At 41.9% G+C, this 17,696-nt stretch overlaps 1 protein-coding gene across 2 annotated transcripts in view; it reads right to left on the bottom strand.

Moving 5' to 3' along the window:
* The window catches only part of trpm4a (transient receptor potential cation channel, subfamily M, member 4a), a 166,742-nt gene that overhangs the window by 84,258 nt on the left and 64,788 nt on the right, over positions 1 to 17,696 (bottom strand). For both annotated transcript variants that reach the window (XM_050070235.1, XM_050070236.1), the window contains 5 exons: positions 14,389 to 14,566; positions 12,504 to 12,568; positions 10,982 to 11,221; positions 9,227 to 9,329; positions 8,520 to 8,638 (listed from right to left, as the gene is read on the bottom strand). In XM_050070235.1, coding sequence (XP_049926192.1) covers positions 8,520 to 8,638; positions 9,227 to 9,329; positions 10,982 to 11,221; positions 12,504 to 12,568; positions 14,389 to 14,566 — 705 coding nt within the window. The remainder of the gene's footprint in view (positions 1 to 8,519; positions 8,639 to 9,226; positions 9,330 to 10,981; positions 11,222 to 12,503; positions 12,569 to 14,388; positions 14,567 to 17,696) is intronic.

The raw sequence follows: 17,696 nt of genomic DNA, 5'->3' as shown, positions 1-17,696 counted from the left end.
GACAAAATCAGACTGCAGCGTATCATTCACTCCGCCAAGAAGGTGAATGGCTGCAATCTGCCCTCCCTCCAGGACCTGTACGCCTCCAGGACTCTGAGACGTGCAGGAAAGATTGTGGCTGATCCCTCCCACCCTGGACACAAACTCTTTGAGACTCTCCATCAGGACCAAAACCTCGCGCCACAAAAACAGTTTTTTCCATCTGCAGCTGGCCTCATCAACAAGACCAGAGACCCCCACCTTCTCTGCCCCCCCCAATACGAGCACACAGTCGGACATCTTTTCATCATCTTGGTCATTCACCTGTCATATACTGCACACACTTAAACTTGCACAGCCGTACTTTGCACAACTGTTATTTGCACACTTGGGCACCCTATTCATGTTTACAGTGTACATATTTTTTATATTACTATTATTATTGTTATTTGCACTCAGATTTTAGAATTAATTGCTAATAGTATTTCCTTTTTATACTTTTACTCTATATTTCTTATACTTTATATTCTTTGTTATGCGCCAATACACCAAGCCAAATTCCTTGTATGTGAAAACCTACTTGGCAATAAAACCGATTCTGATTCTGATTCTGAACTACCACATCCTTACTCCCGGATAACAACAGATCTGTCTTGACCTTGGTACATTTAAATTCCTCTGTTAAGCTAGATACTGGCAGCTGAAGTATCCCTTTTCCATACAATGCAACACTACTTAGACACCTAGGAGTGCCCAACCACTTCCTAATTGTTACGTGTATAGAGCGGAAGGTTTGTTTGTGTTGTGTGTGTGTGTGTGTGTGTGTGTGTGTCTCTCTCTCTCTCCTCCTCTCTTCCTGCAGGTGGGAATTAGAAGATTGACTGCCACCTGTGAGCTCCAGAAGAGCAGAGTATTGGCTCACACTCTGGCCAGTTAGCCAATCAGAGATGGTGGAAACCATTTTAAAAGCCTCTCTAGCTCCTTGTTTGTTCTCTCTCTTGCTTTGCATACTAGGTTTGTGGTGGGGAGGTAGGGCTGAGGTAAGGCTGGGGTACCCTGTACATTCTGCACACACATAGAAAGTAATTGTTACTCCACTAGGTTATGGGTTGATGCCACCGCTGTAATTTTTGTGCAGTCACTTTTGTAGATAAGGTAGTCAGGCTTTGTTTGTTTTCTTTTCCTTTCTACACAGAAAGCACTGAGCTAGGCCCTATTTTGTTGTTCTTTGTTTCTTTTGTTTGGCACAACCCCCACAGTTCCTCCTTCCCCCACATTTCAAAACCTTCATTTGTTGTTCACTTATTTAATCAAAGATTGTAAATAAATCCTTTTTTTGACTGCCACACATCCGCCTTGAGTTCTGTCTTTATTGGTTGTCAGCGTTATTGTTTCTGTTTGCTTCTTGTAAAGAGAAACGTAACACTAATATAGGAGCTAACCAACCTTTCCATTCTCTCCATAACAGATATTGGAATTTCATAAACTGACAGTGGCCACATTAACCTAGGATATAGCCCAAACTGCAAACACCACAACTTCAACTTTCCTGGAAGTTCTGGCAACTCTATCCAATCCTTCAGCCACATCTAAATTTCACCACTTGTTCCTCATCATTCAAGTCCACATTGTACCACCTACCTAAGCTCTTTACTGGCTTTTCCCTTATTGTTGGGATTTCCTCATCAGCTATGACAAACTTCCTATCACTTAACCTCCCTCTACGTATTGAGATGCTTCTGGACGTACTTGGCTTGATCTTCATGCTGGCCCACTTGAGGTTCTTATTTACCCTCTCCAGTAGCCTCTTTGTACATGGCATTGTTGTGGTCACCAGTGTCATGTCATCCATGTAAGCCCTAACTGATGGAAGATGCACCCTGTTCTGCCGTCTCTTCCCACCTACCACCCACTTGGAAGCCCTGATGATTACTTCCATCGCCATAGTGAAAGCTAATGGAGAAATTGTACACCCTGCCATAATACCTATTTCTAGCCTCTGCCAACCTGTTGTGAAACCTGCCGTACTTAGACACAACCTAATATTCTGAAAATATGCTTTTACTAAGTTAACAACTACTTGTGGCACTTTGAAGTAGTGAAACGCACTCCAAATGAGGCTATGTGGTACTGAACCAAACGCATTTGCAAGATCTAAAAATATTACATGCAGGTCCCTTTTTTAATCTTCCCTGCCTGAATCTGGTGCCAGATCATGCTAGTATGCTCTAAACACCCTGCAAAACCTGGTATTCCTGCCTTCTGCACCATAGTATCTACTAAGCTATTCCTTTCTAAGTAGCTAGCTAATCTCTGCGCTACTACACTAAAGAAAATCTTCCCCTCTACATTCAAGAGAGAAATCATCTGGAATTGGCTAAGGTCCACGGACTCCTTCTCCTTAGGAATGAGGACACCCCCTGCCCCACGCCATGCTCTTGAGATAATTTGTTTCTCCCAATCTATTCTCAGCTATTTCCACAAAAATGTAAGGATATCAGGTGCACTTTTATAAACCCGGTAGGGGACTCCATTAGGCCCTGGGGCCGAAGAAGCCTTTGCACGCCTGACCACCTCCTGAACTTCCTTCCACATCAGACACACAGTCAAGGAGCCTCACATAGTGTGGTCTGCTGGTGAGGGGGGGTGATGGTCCACGCAGCCAGGTGGCGGTTGACTCCAGCTCCTTTCAGCTTCCCCCTGAGCAAAGATGGCTGTATTGTATTGAAAGCACTGGAAAGGTCAAAAACATGACTCGCCGCACTTCCAGTGTTCTCCAGGTGAGACAGTGATCGGTGGAGCAGGTAGATGACTGCATCATCCACCCCAATGCCTGTCTGATATGCGAACTGCAGGGGCTCCAGTTCTGTTCTAACCAGGGGTCAGAGGTAGTTGAGTATAATCCTCCCCATGGTTTTCATCAGGTGGGAGGTCAGGGCTACAGGTCTGAAGTGGTTGGGCTCCCTGTGGTGTGCAGTCCTTGGTACAGGAACCACGCAGGAAGTCTTCCACAGGACAGGAACCTTCTCCAGACTGAGAATGAGAATAAAGATGCGCAGAACCAGCTGACAGAGCTGGACTGCACAGTCCCTCAGCAGTCTGGAGCTGATGCCATCCGGAACAGTAGCCTTCCTCAACTTGATCTTCATGAGCCCCCTCCTCACCTGGTCAGCTGTTATGGAGAGGCTGCAGCTGGGGGTGGGGGGTGACTCCAGCTGAGGAAAATGGGGGGAGGGAGGTGTGAAGTGGAGGGGGTAAAGAGGTGAGGGGAGGGTGCAGCTGATGTCCCTGATGTCCTGAGGGAGGGGGAGGAGGTGTGCCAGAAAGGGTGAGAGGGCCCTGGGTCTGTGCTCTGGTGGGTGGGGGAGGGAGAGTTGTTCCAAAACAGTCCCTCAGTATCATGCTGTTCTCCTCAGACCATTTCCTCACATACCTAATGGTGGGGATTTCTCTGCTCACCACAGGTATGTAAGCAGGGGACAGATGGACCAGGTTGTGGTCTGAGCGGCCCAATGGGGGGAGGGGGGATGAGCTGTATGCATCCTTGATGTTTGCTTACAGCAAGTCCAGTGTTCTGCAGTCCCTGGTGTGGCAGTCCACATACTGTGTGAAAGTGGGGAGGGTGGAGGACAGGGGAGCATGATTAAAGTCGCCAGAGATGAGGATGAGGGACTGGGGGTGTGATGTTTGGAGCTGAGACACAAAAGTGTGTAAGAGCTCACAGGCTGCTGCAGCATCAGCCGATGGCGGGATGTACACCATTATCGTGATGACTTGTGATAACTCCCTCGGGAGGTAGTACGGCTGAATGCTAACCGCTGGCAGCTCGATGTCCCTGGTGCAGCGCTGCTCTTTAACACTGATGTGCCCTGGGTGACACCATCTCTCATTCACATACATCGCTATCCCCCCTCCCTTCCTCTTACCCGTCTCCTTTGCTCTCCTGTCCGCTCTGAACAGTTGAAATCTGTTAAGAGTTATGTGTGAGTCTGGAGTGAGTTCGTTCAGCCAGGTCTCCGTGAAGCACATCATGCTACACTCCCAGTACTCCCTCTGCAGTCTGGTCAGTGCCGTGAGCTCTTCCATCTTATTAGGGAGAGATCTCACATTCCCCATAATAACGGACGGTATAGATGGTTTGTACCGTCTTTTCCGCTCCTGACACTCCTGACTCCAGCTCTGCATCCCCGTCTCCTTCTCCTTAACTCCTTGGGGATCTCCCGTCTCTCGTTGGGGAGTACACGAGTGTGGCATAGCGCCAACAGCTGATCGCGGGTGTAAACAATCAATCCGTGGCTGAATGGCTCTCCAGAAGTCACTTTAAACAGTCCAGAAGTGAATAAAAAGCATAAAACAAATCTCAGCAGTTGCACATCCATTGTTGAACGTGAACGAGTGAGATTTGTGGATAAAAAAATAACAAAAAACACAAACAACACACTGAAAGGACAGAAAGGGGTCTGAGCTACTGTAACCAGCTGCCGCTGGGGCGGCGCCATTTTGAAAAAAAAAAAAAAAATCTATCGCATTTCCTATATAATACACCGAGCACCTTCTCTCCTTCTCTCTCTCCTTTGCTAACAATTATGTCTGTACTGAATGTCACTAACTCGACTTCTTCTCCGGAGCCTTTGTGTTCCACTGTCTGGCAGGTTACCTCGTATCGCAGCTGTGCCTGGATGGTGTGTCGTGGTTGTGCTGCTGCCATGGTGCTGCCTGATGCCTCCTACTGCTGCATTAGTCATACTTCTACTGTTATTACACACATATGATTATTATTGTCATATACATATACTATCATATATTAATATATACTTACAACATATTATACCACAATAGCCGTAATTATTATTATAATATTACTACTTAAATTAATGTTGTTGTAAGCTACTGTCATTACTGTCTATCCTGCATCTCTCTCTGTCTCTGTCCCTCTTTATGTATCATTTTGTCATATGGAACACTGTAAATTTATTATGTTGATTTGTTCCATTTACAGTGCAGTTATTGACCGAGGCGGTATTTGTACTGAATGTCAGCAGGGCCAGGTGTGATGCATACGGAAAGATAGCTTACTAGCTAATGTTGAGTAGCTTGCTAATAAATCCTGCAAAACATGATATTATTGGTACATTTTCTTTTTTCTTATGCTCCATATCTGTCTCTTGACTGACTGCCAGCCGAGCAGCATCTCTCCTGTGGGGCAGTTTGTATGTTTAATGGCCAATATCATACAATATTGGCTGGTTTCAGAGGAGAACAATCCCTCTCTCTCCCACATAAACTTCTTTGCTATTGGTCAAAGTTCACCAAAGTTAAACTTCAGGCAATGCAAAGATGTGAATTTGCTTTGTTGCTTTGCCAACAGAAGCAAATGTTTTAAGCCCAGTTCAGACCAAAGATTGGCAACAAAAGGAGTTTAAACAGGCAACTACTTGCAAGGTGCTTACAGAAGCAAATGTTTTAAGCCCAGTTCAGACCAAAGATTGGCAACAAAAGGAGTTTAAACAGGCAACTACTTGCAATGTGCCGTTCTGCAATGTTGAAAAAAACCTGCCAGTTCACACCATTGCAACTAGATGAGACAGCCTATCATCTCTATGCAACAACTCTCTGTACTTCTGTTCTGATTTTTAGCTTTTCAGGCTTATTTTGTGGCTGAATATAAATTTTATCTTCTTAAAATATGAATGAGGATAATGATGGTGAGATACTGGCTACAGTTGCATTTGTAGTCATGGTGAAACTGTGAAAAACAGAAACAAAACAAGCATCAGATGGACTGTAATTATAATAAATACGCCACAATAATATAACTAACCAGTGCCAATTAATCAGTCAGTGAGAATGTGTGTGTGTGTGTGTGTGTGTGTAAGCACATACAGTGAGCAGCAACAGTGATCCACCGTTTGACACCAGCATGCTGTGAGGACGGAAACAGAGGGCTCAGCAGAGACGGAGCACCTGCCACAGCAAGCGAACACACCATCTGAGGTCATTTTGACTTGGTCAGCGAACTCCTCGTCCGCTCTTCAATTTCAATGAGCTCTGAGTCCGTGTACGTGTGTGTACTCCGTGTTCAAATAAATACGGGCGGTCATCAAATTGAGATGGCTCATCCAGATCCAGTTGGTCAAAATCTGGTAAAAATTCGGACATGTTTGTTGTGGCAAGTCAAAACACTGGCTGAGGTCGAACAGTCTTTTTTGCTTAGGAAGGTTCCTAACTGAGTGAAATGACGTGAAGTATCTAAGTGTCAGCCATGATAAGAGCTGATCAAATTCTCTAAATTTTAAGGAAAGGTGCTTCAATGCTTCCTTTCTAATCTCCTTTAGCATAGGGTACACTGGACCATCCTTAATGAAAGGAGATAATTCCGTCCCACAAGTCCTTGTGGTGGCAATACTTAAAGCGACCAAGCGCCGCACCATTCACAAACTCAAATGATTAGGAAAGAAAAAGATCAACATGACCGAGAAAGGAAGGAGATCACCATGTAAGTTACCGCATTATTTTAATTTTCCGATTTTCGTGTGAATGAGAAAAAACGGAAATCCACGTGCCTTTCCCGTTTTCGTCTTCAAATGGCTAATTGAAATAGAAATTAAACCAAAACCAGAAGCCTACTTGTTTTTCGCCTTGATTGTTATATGTATCTATATTATCTGCCCCTACTGCATCTCAAAATATTGGCATTGGCTATGCTTATGGCCTAGACAGACAGACAGACAGACAGACAGATAGCTCTTTGTGTAAAGTGCCCTGAGATGACTTTTGTTGTGATTTGGTGCTATATAAATAAAATTGAATTGAACTGAAAAAAATAATAGATAGATAATCAATGAAGTAATGTTGCTGTGCCTCGTGCGTAAATGCGCATATAGGCCTAATTGGCGTATCTGGAGATTTAAATAAACAATGAAGTTACTGCTTCCCACTTTTTATTCCCCTGTACAGTGTTTCCCTGCAGAGCTACAGTGGAAGGATCATAACAAAAAATACAAAAGACTGTAACATTAAAAGATATCTGCTTGAGGTTATTAAATACTTGCAATAAATACAGCAGAAACAATAAGCGTGTTTCCCCATAAAGAGAGACGCTATGCGCATTTACACACGAGGCACAGCAGCATCACTTTTATTATTATTTTTCACTTTTATTATTAATATTATTATTTATCTATCTATCTAGGCAGTAGGGGCACATAATATTGATATAACAATAAACACAAGTTGGTTACTGGTTGTGGTCTAATTTCTATTCCAATTGCCCATTTGAAGAAGAAAATGGAAAAAACACGTGGATTTCCATTATTTTTTTATTCACACAGAAAAACAAAATAATGCATTTAATATTTGTTTATCCTGTTATAAAACAAACAAGTTGAACACAGCTGTGGACGGAGGGGACACGCACCGTAATATATGCTCAGTTTGCATCAGTCATTTATTCATTTGAGCGTTGTTGTATTGCCAGTCTTTAGTGATATCATTAATTAATTTTACTATTTGGGATTCAGATGGGTGAGTGTGGCCAAGCATTCTCAATGTGACAATTTCATTTCAGTTTGTGGCTGGTAGCCTATAATCCTTTTTTTATTTCAATTCCGACCTTAGTAATTAAATAACATCTTTCACCGTGTTGTCCACGTTTATATATCCTGCATGAATCAACACGATGAGAACGTAGGGGGCGCATTATCGAAGATGCGCTTTTTGTAGTCCATCTTCAGAACATTGTAGTTTCACCACAGCAGACCCACTTCAATAACATCCGCCATCGCATCATTACGTAGCCCAGTGTAAGTGCAGTCGGATTCTCTCAGCACCGCAGTTGTCTTTTCTTAAGTCCTTGTGAATTCTCCTTCACATCTTCCCTTGACCTTGTGTCGTTTTCCATCGAGGTCAAGGAAAAGTGGTTAGGAAAAGACGATAGGAGGGACTTTTTGACCGCAGCCACTCACTCAGAGAGTGAAAGTCTGGCTCTGAAATCTCACATCTCGCGAGATTTGAGTTGTTGCAGGAAGTTACCGCTGGAGTGACCTTACGTATTTTGACGTTGTTTGACGTTGTCTGAGTGCCCTATTATTTAACATAGCGCGCGCTCACGGGCTACAGGCAGGTCAGCCCTAGCTTCGTACTGGAGAAATGTCAAATATTGAACATTCTATCACTCATTTAGACAAAAGTAGATCCAAAAATAGGGCCCAGGTTGAAAAAAACATTAGTTCCCCTTTCACTACAAGCCAATTGGCTGTTGAAACTCGTGATGTGATTTATGTTCTAAAACTAGCCACCAACAATTTGACCAGCTGAGTTGCAGGTGACAACCTCAGCCAGCTTGAGTCAAGCTCAGACTGGCCAGTTCACACCGCTGCAACTTTTCTCTGCAACATTCTACAACGGTTGTGTCTCGTCACCAATCTTTGGTCTGGTCTGGGTTTTATTCGCTCTTTCCCTAACATTGAATTGAAGTGAACAGAAGGCTAGTATTTGCCAATGTTAATTTCACTCATGTGTGACTGTGCCCTGACTCTGACCTTCCACTGGATGTCTCCGTTGAAGAGCTCAGTTTTGGCGATGTCCACTCGGTTCCAGGCCACAGCTAGTTTCAACTCCTCTATGTACTCACTGGCATCACTGGACACACGTTTACTAGCTTAACACACAAACACACAAACACACACACACACACACACACACACACACACACACAGCAACATTTACACGTACTGTACAACAAATGAGACTGGATAAATAAAACTGGACAAACAGGTAATTTGGGGGTCTTCACTGTGTAATGTGGGTGATATGTTGGTTAAGAAGACAGGGTCTGAACTGATGTTACGCACTAAAGAGGTGGGGTGGGAGATACCTGGGATTTTACAGCTTAACAGTCACTAAAATATGTTTCTAAAGACATTTGAGGCTAGAAAAAGGCAATGCCATAACAGAATCGGTGCTGCCTAGTTTGACTGCAGTTCATGAGCAGGGATTACATGATTGACAGCTGTCTTCCAGACTCCTTGGCTCTGATTGGCTGTTTTCATTCACATGCAGAAGCACTATATTTTTCACAGATTACCTGTCTCATAAATGCTGTGTGATTATGGTGACAGTGTCAGCAAATCTGAAAATTTTGTTTGTTTTTCAATACAGCTACAGTTTAAAGTATTTTGTGACATTATGCTCCTTAAAGGTGCTAAGTAAACAAAACAAATACATAAAAATGTATCTACTCACTTACCTCTAACAAGGGCTTTGAGGAGAACTGTATCAAAATCCTCAGAACCCTCCTGTTCCCCATGGAAAACAGTGATGAGCTCTCTGTTCTGATAAATATTCAGAGCCTAGACACACAGAGGGACATGAACCAATCAATGTTTGGAAAAAGTTTAATTTCATACATAATAAACACTAACATAACTACTCAGACTATAGGCAGATCAAATAGAACAGTACTGGATGATCTGTAGATTATATAAATAGTAAGACAATTATATTAACCAGCCAGATTTCATCCTATTAATTTCTCCCATGAGCAATATCAGAATTATTAGAGGTTTTTCCGACATAAAACTCTTCTTATTGAATCATCAAATGATAAAGGCACTCTATTAAAAATCAGCTTAGTTGATACAAAGTCACTGGTGACAGACAGCAGGAATGAAGTTCTTGCACACCACTGGAGAGACTCAGGGCATGATCCTGGTATGACTGCCCCCTGCTCATCACAGTACAGTTAGCCTTTGAGAACCCGTTTCTACAAGAACTGCTGTGTGAAGGAAAATGAACATTCCAAAGTGGGAGGCACCCACATGCACACACGCAGGTATGGGGGTGAATAGGGTGTGAAAAGGGTCACGACAGGACAAGATGCACGTCCATAACGTGTGTGTGTGTGTGTGTGTGTGCGTGTGTGTGCATCCTGTGACTGAATGTGCACACACACTAGTGGTATCATATGAAACTATAGATAATTTGGGGCATCCATTGGCTTCCTCATGCAAGCTAGTGAATGCTAGTGAATAGTGTCTGCTCATCTGTATAATATCTGTTTTCTGCATTCTCTCCCATCTTGCATCAAATACTTAAGCTAGATTCCTATTGCTCTGGTTTATTATCTCCATTTTATAGATCTTGTTAATTGTATCCTTGCATTGGCTTTGTTGTGGCACCTCCAGTTTCAATCAGTTTTTTGTTATCTGTTTAAGTGCGGTTACTCTTAAAGTTCTAAAAAGACACTTATCAGTTTGTTGAGAGAGTAGCTGTGGTGTTCGGCCAAGTAACAATTGCTTGGGCCCCAAAATTAGTGAGCACTGAAACATGCTGTCTATAACTCCCCTTATTTCTGTCCAATATTGCTGCAAGACCAGATAGGAATAGAATATGTGGTATTGTTGGCTTTTACCTCCCCAAATTTTGGCCAACAGCTTGGTGTTCTCGCCTTAGACTATTTTACCTGGATAACAAGTCTTCAAAAGAAACGCATTTGAATTTTCCAAGAATATTCTCTCTAAATGAATGAACTTGTACATTGTACATGTATTATTACTGATGTCCCTTCGTATGTGTAGAGATATATCTACCTTTAATTCCTTCTCCCAGCTGGTGATTGCTTTAATTTCTTGACTTCTAGATTCGTCTTCCAAAGTTTGATAAATCTGACTTGATATGTTTTTTGCGTTAGCTCTATTAGATATTTTTATTACGCAAGCTGTTAAAGGGCATATCTCTGTCGCTGTTTTATTTATTCCCAGTTTTGCCTAATTTGTGGGTATTTATAAATGTGAGATTTTGGGAGGTCATATAATTTTAATAATAAAAATAAAATGCATTTTCATCATCTCAGAAGCCTTTATTTCTACATATTTCTGTGTTATTTCAGGTCTGAATGATTCAAGTAGAACTTTAGTGGGCTACAATAACAATAAGAAAAAATACAATGTCACATCAGTACTGCAATGAACTGTGGGCAATTAAGAACAGATGTCTGACTTACACTATCCACCAGTTTTTCCAGTTCAGCTTCAACTGGGAAGTGTCTCCGAACTTTGTCACGGACCTTGTCACGGAGCTCTGCGTTGTGACCCTCAGTAGCCTCCCCCTCTGCTGGACAAGAAGTGGGACCGAGGCAAACAGGGGAGAGATTACCAAGCAGTTCACTGACAAGGTCTGCAGCTGGACCCGAACCAGCAAGAACCAACCAGGGTGTAGATTTCTTCAGAGAGGCATCTAATCTCTAAACCAGGGAAAATATTGACACAAAATAAGATTTTCATTGATCTCATATTTAATAAGAGCCTCAGTGAGATGGACATCTCTCTTTGACTGAAAAGTATCCACAGAGCTGACAAAACACATCTGAGAGTCACGGTTAAATACTGGGGTACTTTATTAAAAAAAAAGGTACATCATATCATGCGAGACACTGCTTTATAATTATACATAGATAGATAGATAGATAGATAGATAGATAGATAGATAGATAGATAGAGAGAGAGAGAGAGAGAGAGTCACAGTTTTTCATGTGGCATGCTGCTGATAGCCATGTAACTCCTTGTGTGTGACTGACTGACTGACTGACTGAATGAATGAATGAATGAATGAATGAATGAATGAATGAATGAATGAATGAATGAATGAATGAATCACTATTCATCTCTGATTTAAAAATGAAACTGTCAACAACTATCCCAAACTTATTTACAACCATTAATACAGATGAATAAACAATAATCTTAGATATTAAAAGTACAAACCCCATCTCAACTTTATTTATATCCCAAAAAACACCCAGAGCCAAGATAAATAAATAAACCCCCTTTAACTCTTCATCTAACTCATTCCACAAATTCATTCCACACATTCAAATACACATACTTTTCAAAGTTGTATCAACATATATATTTTTTTAGATTTCATTTTTTAGTAAATTATTTCTTGCTTTGTAAATTATTTGTACTGTTTTGAATTTAACCAAATCCCTGAATTTCAACGCATGTGACTTTAAAAACAGTGTGCTCCCTATGTCCAACGTTATGTACCATCCTAATGGCTATGGACAATGAATGCTGAAAGCTGGTGCATGCAGAAATCTGAAGGAAAAAAAAACAGCCAGGCATTAAAAATGCACCCTCTTGCTGCAGCTCTTCCCTATCTGTCCTAAGTTCCTCCCACCAGATGCCCAGTAACCCTGTGTGGTGTCTCCCATCTACTGTTTTTAGTTTAATTATTTCATTTACTTTTTGTAGAGTTGTGCGCAGCACATTTGCTTAGGTTGTCCTTGCCCTGTTCTCTGCCTCTGTTTATCAGACCTGAAACAAGCATTAGCTGCAGGCCACCCCACAGTACCTCTGCCTTGCTCCCAGCTGCTATGGCCAGGGAAAGCAGGCAGTAGATCCATAAAAAAATATTTCATCAGTTCCACCTGTGCCATGCTTATATGGGTGAAATATTTTGGTAAAATCTAAAAAAATATTATAGTGTGTGTCAAGTGAGAATGTATTTGACAGTTTCCTTACCTCCAACATACTGGCATCTCCTGAGATAAGCATGCACAGCACTGGGATTTCAATACTGCCGCTACCTGTTAGTGGCCCAAGATAAGAAGTAAGAAGAAACAGACAGCTTCTCTAGAGAAACAATGCATCAAGCAAAGATTATTATCAGTGTTCCAGAAGTGAACTATTTTTCTTATCATGAGTTGAACTGACAGAAGTAGGTTTTTGTAACCTTTCAGCTTCAATCAAGATTGTCTACAACTTCTCAGCATTCTACATCCCTTTGTTTTGGCCTGTATTTATCCAAGGTAGGTTTTCTGGGCACAAAATGGGAGCACTCTGCTCACACAGCTGCACATATCCAGTATAAGTTTTATCCAACAATCATTTATTTGTGAGGGCATTTGAAACTTAATTTGACATACAATGAGATATGATCTAAAACTATGACCTTCACCAGTAGAAGGCAGGCAAGTACTTACCATGGTCCTACTCTTACAGTACAACAACAATTATATAGCCTATGCTAAGCTAAGTTTCAATGTGTCAGAAGGAAATACACTAATGAGCCAAAACATTGATCATTTCATTACAATGCAATGCTCTGCTGGTCCTGGCATCCATGTGGATGCCACTTGATGCATTCCACCCAAACGAACAATGTTACAGTACCCATCCTGAGGGCAATGGCACTCCCTGATGGCAGTGGCCCCCCCAGCAAAAACAAAAACTGCTCAGAAACGACCTGAGGAATGTGGCAAAGACCTCAAGGCATCAATCTGACCTTCAAATTCCCCAGATCCCAATCTGATTGAGCACTCCCTGGTACGTTCATCTGAACTGTACATCCAAGACTCTCAAGGACTGTGATGCTGACAAGAGAAATAGTTAACAAGCCACAAAGGCCTTGACTGAACTCTTTACAGAAAAAACAAAGAAGAAAGCGAGGAGTGTCTTGGCAGATAGTTCCCATCCTCTCTTTATTTAGACAGTTCACGCTCCTGAGCTCCAGGAGTCCCTCTAGCAACTAAAAATGTAATCAATAAGTCCTTTATCCCAAGTGTCATCAATATCCTTAACTCAACAAAGTGACTGATGAGTTTTGAACTACGGATGGACAATGAGCTGATTTCATGTGTTAAGTGTTTTGTAATGACCTTGTATGTTTGTTTTATTGACTATCTGTCTGCTTTGATCAATGTTTTTTGTGTCTGGTGAGCCAAAGACAAATTTCCACCTCCAGTGGACAATATTCTACACAGTCTTTATACAGTGTGGCCTCCTTGGATTGGACTTGGCTCTGACCTGTGGAGGCACGGACACAAAACCTCTAAAGGTATCCTATGGTGCCTGGCACTGAGGTATTGTCGGCAAATCCTGTGGGATGTGAGGTGGAGTACCAGCACATCTCACAGATGCTCGATCAGACTGGGATCTGGGGAACTGGGAGGCCAGATGGATGCCTGAAACTCTTTGTCATATTCCTCAGGCCATTCTAAAGCAGTTTTGCAGTGTGGCATAGGGCACGGTCTTGCTGGGGGGCTACTGCCATCAGGGGGTGCTGTTGCCATGAGGGGGGTACTTGGTCTGCAATAGTTTCTGGGTGAGTGGAGTGCATCAAGTGGCATCCACATGAATGCAGGACCCAAGGTGTCCCAGCAGGAGACTGCAGAAAGATGTAGAAAGATGATCAGTGTTATTCACTTCACCTATCAGTGGTTTTTAGTTTTGGCTGATCGGTGTATCTCTAATGTTGGTTCTGCAAGGTGAAAACTGACCAAAAATGGAACTTACCCATTTGTAGACCTACATGCAAAAGCCAAAACATATTACTTCAACTGTTGGATGGAGCAGAAATATTACAGACTCCATGTTTGAAAGGGCTTGTTATATATCTCTGTCTTACCCCAAATGCCAGTGCGCTGATGGGAAATGTAGTCCTCCAGACTAGCACGAAAGGTTGTCTCTCCCCCACAGCGGCCAACACTCCCATCATCCACCAGGAGGAAAGCCTGGCAGTTGTTGTCCAGGCAGCTGGAGTCACGTGATGTGTTCTGGACATAATAACGAGCAGGAAAACTCCCCTTCAAACAGACAACACAATGAGTGTGAGGAGAGATGGAACCTACTCTGCTACCCTGCAGATCTGATCTCAGCTGGGAGCATCTGGCCAACAGACTGACACTGGTGTTAATACCAGCCAACACAATGACTCATACTTTGCACCTCCCACACATCCACTCCACACCACTGGTTAAAGAAATTTACAATACTCTGACCCTTTATGTTTACTAGGTTTATTTTTTCTTTGAGGCAGACTGGGTGTGCAGTGTTTGATTCATGAGATGCTCCATTTATTCCCCTCTCCACTTTACTGTGCTCTCAATGACAAATCATCACTGCAGAAGTCTCTATCAAGTCTGTGATTTGCTGTTTTAAGTACTGTCTAAAATAAAGCTGACATTGTCTTGTTTCTTGTAAAGCAATTTATCTTTTAGGAAATTCTAGAAAAAACAACTCAATTATAAACAAAAACGGATCAAAGTCTGACCAAATGTCTCCCCTTCTGTTCCTGAGATATGACAGTGAATAATGGCCAGAAAAGTGTTTTATGACATTATGATGTCATATGTGAAGCTGAATTTTGAATAAGAAAATGTCAACACTTCATCATTTTATCATAATAGACATTTGTGTGAAGTTTTGTCATAATAAAAATATAAATTCTTGAGTTATGGCCAAAAACGTATTTTGTGAGGTCACACAGACCTTGACCTTTGACCACAAAATTCTAATAATTTCTTCGTTAGTCCAAGTAAATGTTTGTGATAAATTTGAAGAAATTCCCTCAAGGTGTTCTTGAGACATTACCTTCACAAGAATGAGACAGACAAGGTCACAGTAACATTGACCTTTGACCACCCAAAACTAATCAGGTCATCACTGAGTCCAAGTGGACATTTGTGCCAAATTTGAAGAAATTCCCCTAAAGTGTTCTTGAAATATCACATTCACAAGGGTGGGACAGATGGATGGACAACGCGAAAACACAATGCCTTTGGCAATGGCTATCTCTAGCGCGAGCTCATGAAAATATGAAGACATATTAGCATGTGGTGGGTGAGCCGCCCATCTCCAGCATGCCAAACAGCATAGGAGAAAACTGATTTGTATCATCAAACTACTTTATTCAGTGTTTTTACCAGCTTTAATCAGCTGGTCTGTTTGTTTTAGAGAGGAAGAGATCTCTGTGGATAATTCAGCACCCGGTAAAAACCTCCTTAACAATGAACACTGAAGGAAATCTAATCTGAATAAGTTTCAGCTGGTTGCAATCTGCAATCCCTAGGTTCCAACCCTTTCTTGGCCAATGGAAGGAAGCAGCTCAGTTGCCCAAGATCAAAGCCATAAATAGGAGCAGTGACCAGCAGCACATTGAGATGTAGATGTGTTTCAGATTTCAAGTCATCAGACTCGTGGTGTGAGGGGTGTGGCCTGTCAAAGTTTATACTTTTTCATCTGTCAATCATAGCTCCACCATCAGGCTGATTGGGATCAAATTTGATCAAATGTCAAGCATTAGGACATCATTTCCAGTTCTGGTGCACAGTCTATGTTTCCAGCTTATTCCAGGTCATTGCATTTGAGCAAAGGCATAATATAAAATGTAAAGCTAACTGTTAAAACTGCTGTGGTATGTGTTTCTATCCATCGAGGCTGTCCGGTGGGCAGTGTCAGATGTTTGCTGTGCGCTGACAGCCTGGATAACATAACATAACATAACATCACATAAAGCATGGTCTGGGTTGGGCTTTACTCCCCTGAATGTGCGCAGTCTTTTAACAAAGTTAGATTTTATCCGAATCTGGGCTGTTTCTATTGATGCTGATGTTATTGTTTTATTAGAAACATGGCTTAACAAATCTACCTCAAATTCTGACATTTCCATAGATGGTTGTAATATATACCATTGTGACCAGCCTAAGCGAGGTGGAGGTGTTGCAATTTAGGTGAAGACTAAGTTTTGTGTTAATGTTTTGGTTTCTGAATCAATGTGTAATGAATTTGAATCTCTCGCTTTAAATGCGGAAGTAGCTATGGGCTTCTTTGTGACTGTTGTGGGTTGTTATAGGCCCCCCTCTGCTGTAAATGACACCTTGTCATCACTGTCACATCTTTTATTTCAACTTGAGTACAGTGAAATTGTTTTACTGGGTGACCTTAATTGGGACTGGTTAACCCCCAGGTCAGATGATTTCAAAAAACCTTTGTGTCTTTTTAAATGTTACTCGCATTGTAGAGCCCTACCGGCCTAATAGTGAATTCCCAGCTAAATCAACTTTAATTGACTTGATTTTAACAAATGTTCCTCATAAATACTCAGCTGTTGGAATATTTGCTGATGATGTGAGTGACCATTGTGTTGTAGTTGCTATTAGAGACACCAAGGCTCTGAAAGGTAAACCTCACATCATTTTAAGAAGAGACACAAAAAATGTTGAACAATGTTTTTTGTATGATTTATTTTACTTTGACTATCAAAGCCTCTAAATTATGGAGCTTTATCCCTATCTTTATTCAAGAGAGTGGTCTATCAGTTTGAGAGCATTATTTATTGATTTCAAGCTCAAAAACCCTGCCTTCGCACTCAAATAGCCTCTGCTTGTGCTTGGATCTACTCTGTTTCTGCTCAAACTGTGTGCTTGCACTCAGATACCATGTTACTTGCACACAGATACCATATTGCACGCACTCTGATACCATTTGCTCGCACAGATTTCCTGCTCGAGCTTCGGCTTTTCTCCTCGCGCTCAAACTGTTTCTGTGCGCTTGTAGAATTTCTGGATTTTTTTGTGTAACAACCCTGTCAAAATCCCCCAACCAATAGAATGCCAGATTTACTGTTGACCAATGAAATGATCCCTGCCTCCTTTTGGGCGCGCTCGCCTTAGTTTTAGAGCGTCCCATCCGGGCGGGTACTCTTTAACCGGGTTCATCCACTCCCACCCTCCAGGGAAAGCCCTGTAAATTAAATGTTCTTCTCTTGCTTTCTTTACCACTTTTGGAATTAAGGGACTGTTAATTTACACACGTGCGCCATATATACAGTGGTGTGAAAAAGTGTTTGCCCCCTTCCTGATTTCTTACTTTTTTGCATGTTTTCCACACTTGAATGTTTCAGATCATCAAACAAATTTAAACATTAGTCAAAGA

This window comes from Epinephelus moara, chromosome 18 (assembly GCF_006386435.1).
Source record: "Epinephelus moara isolate mb chromosome 18, YSFRI_EMoa_1.0, whole genome shotgun sequence".
In the NCBI taxonomy this organism is placed as follows: domain Eukaryota; kingdom Metazoa; phylum Chordata; class Actinopteri; order Perciformes; family Serranidae; genus Epinephelus; species Epinephelus moara.
Note: the sequence above shows the minus strand (reverse complement) of the source record. Positions and strands in the feature narration are given on the sequence as shown.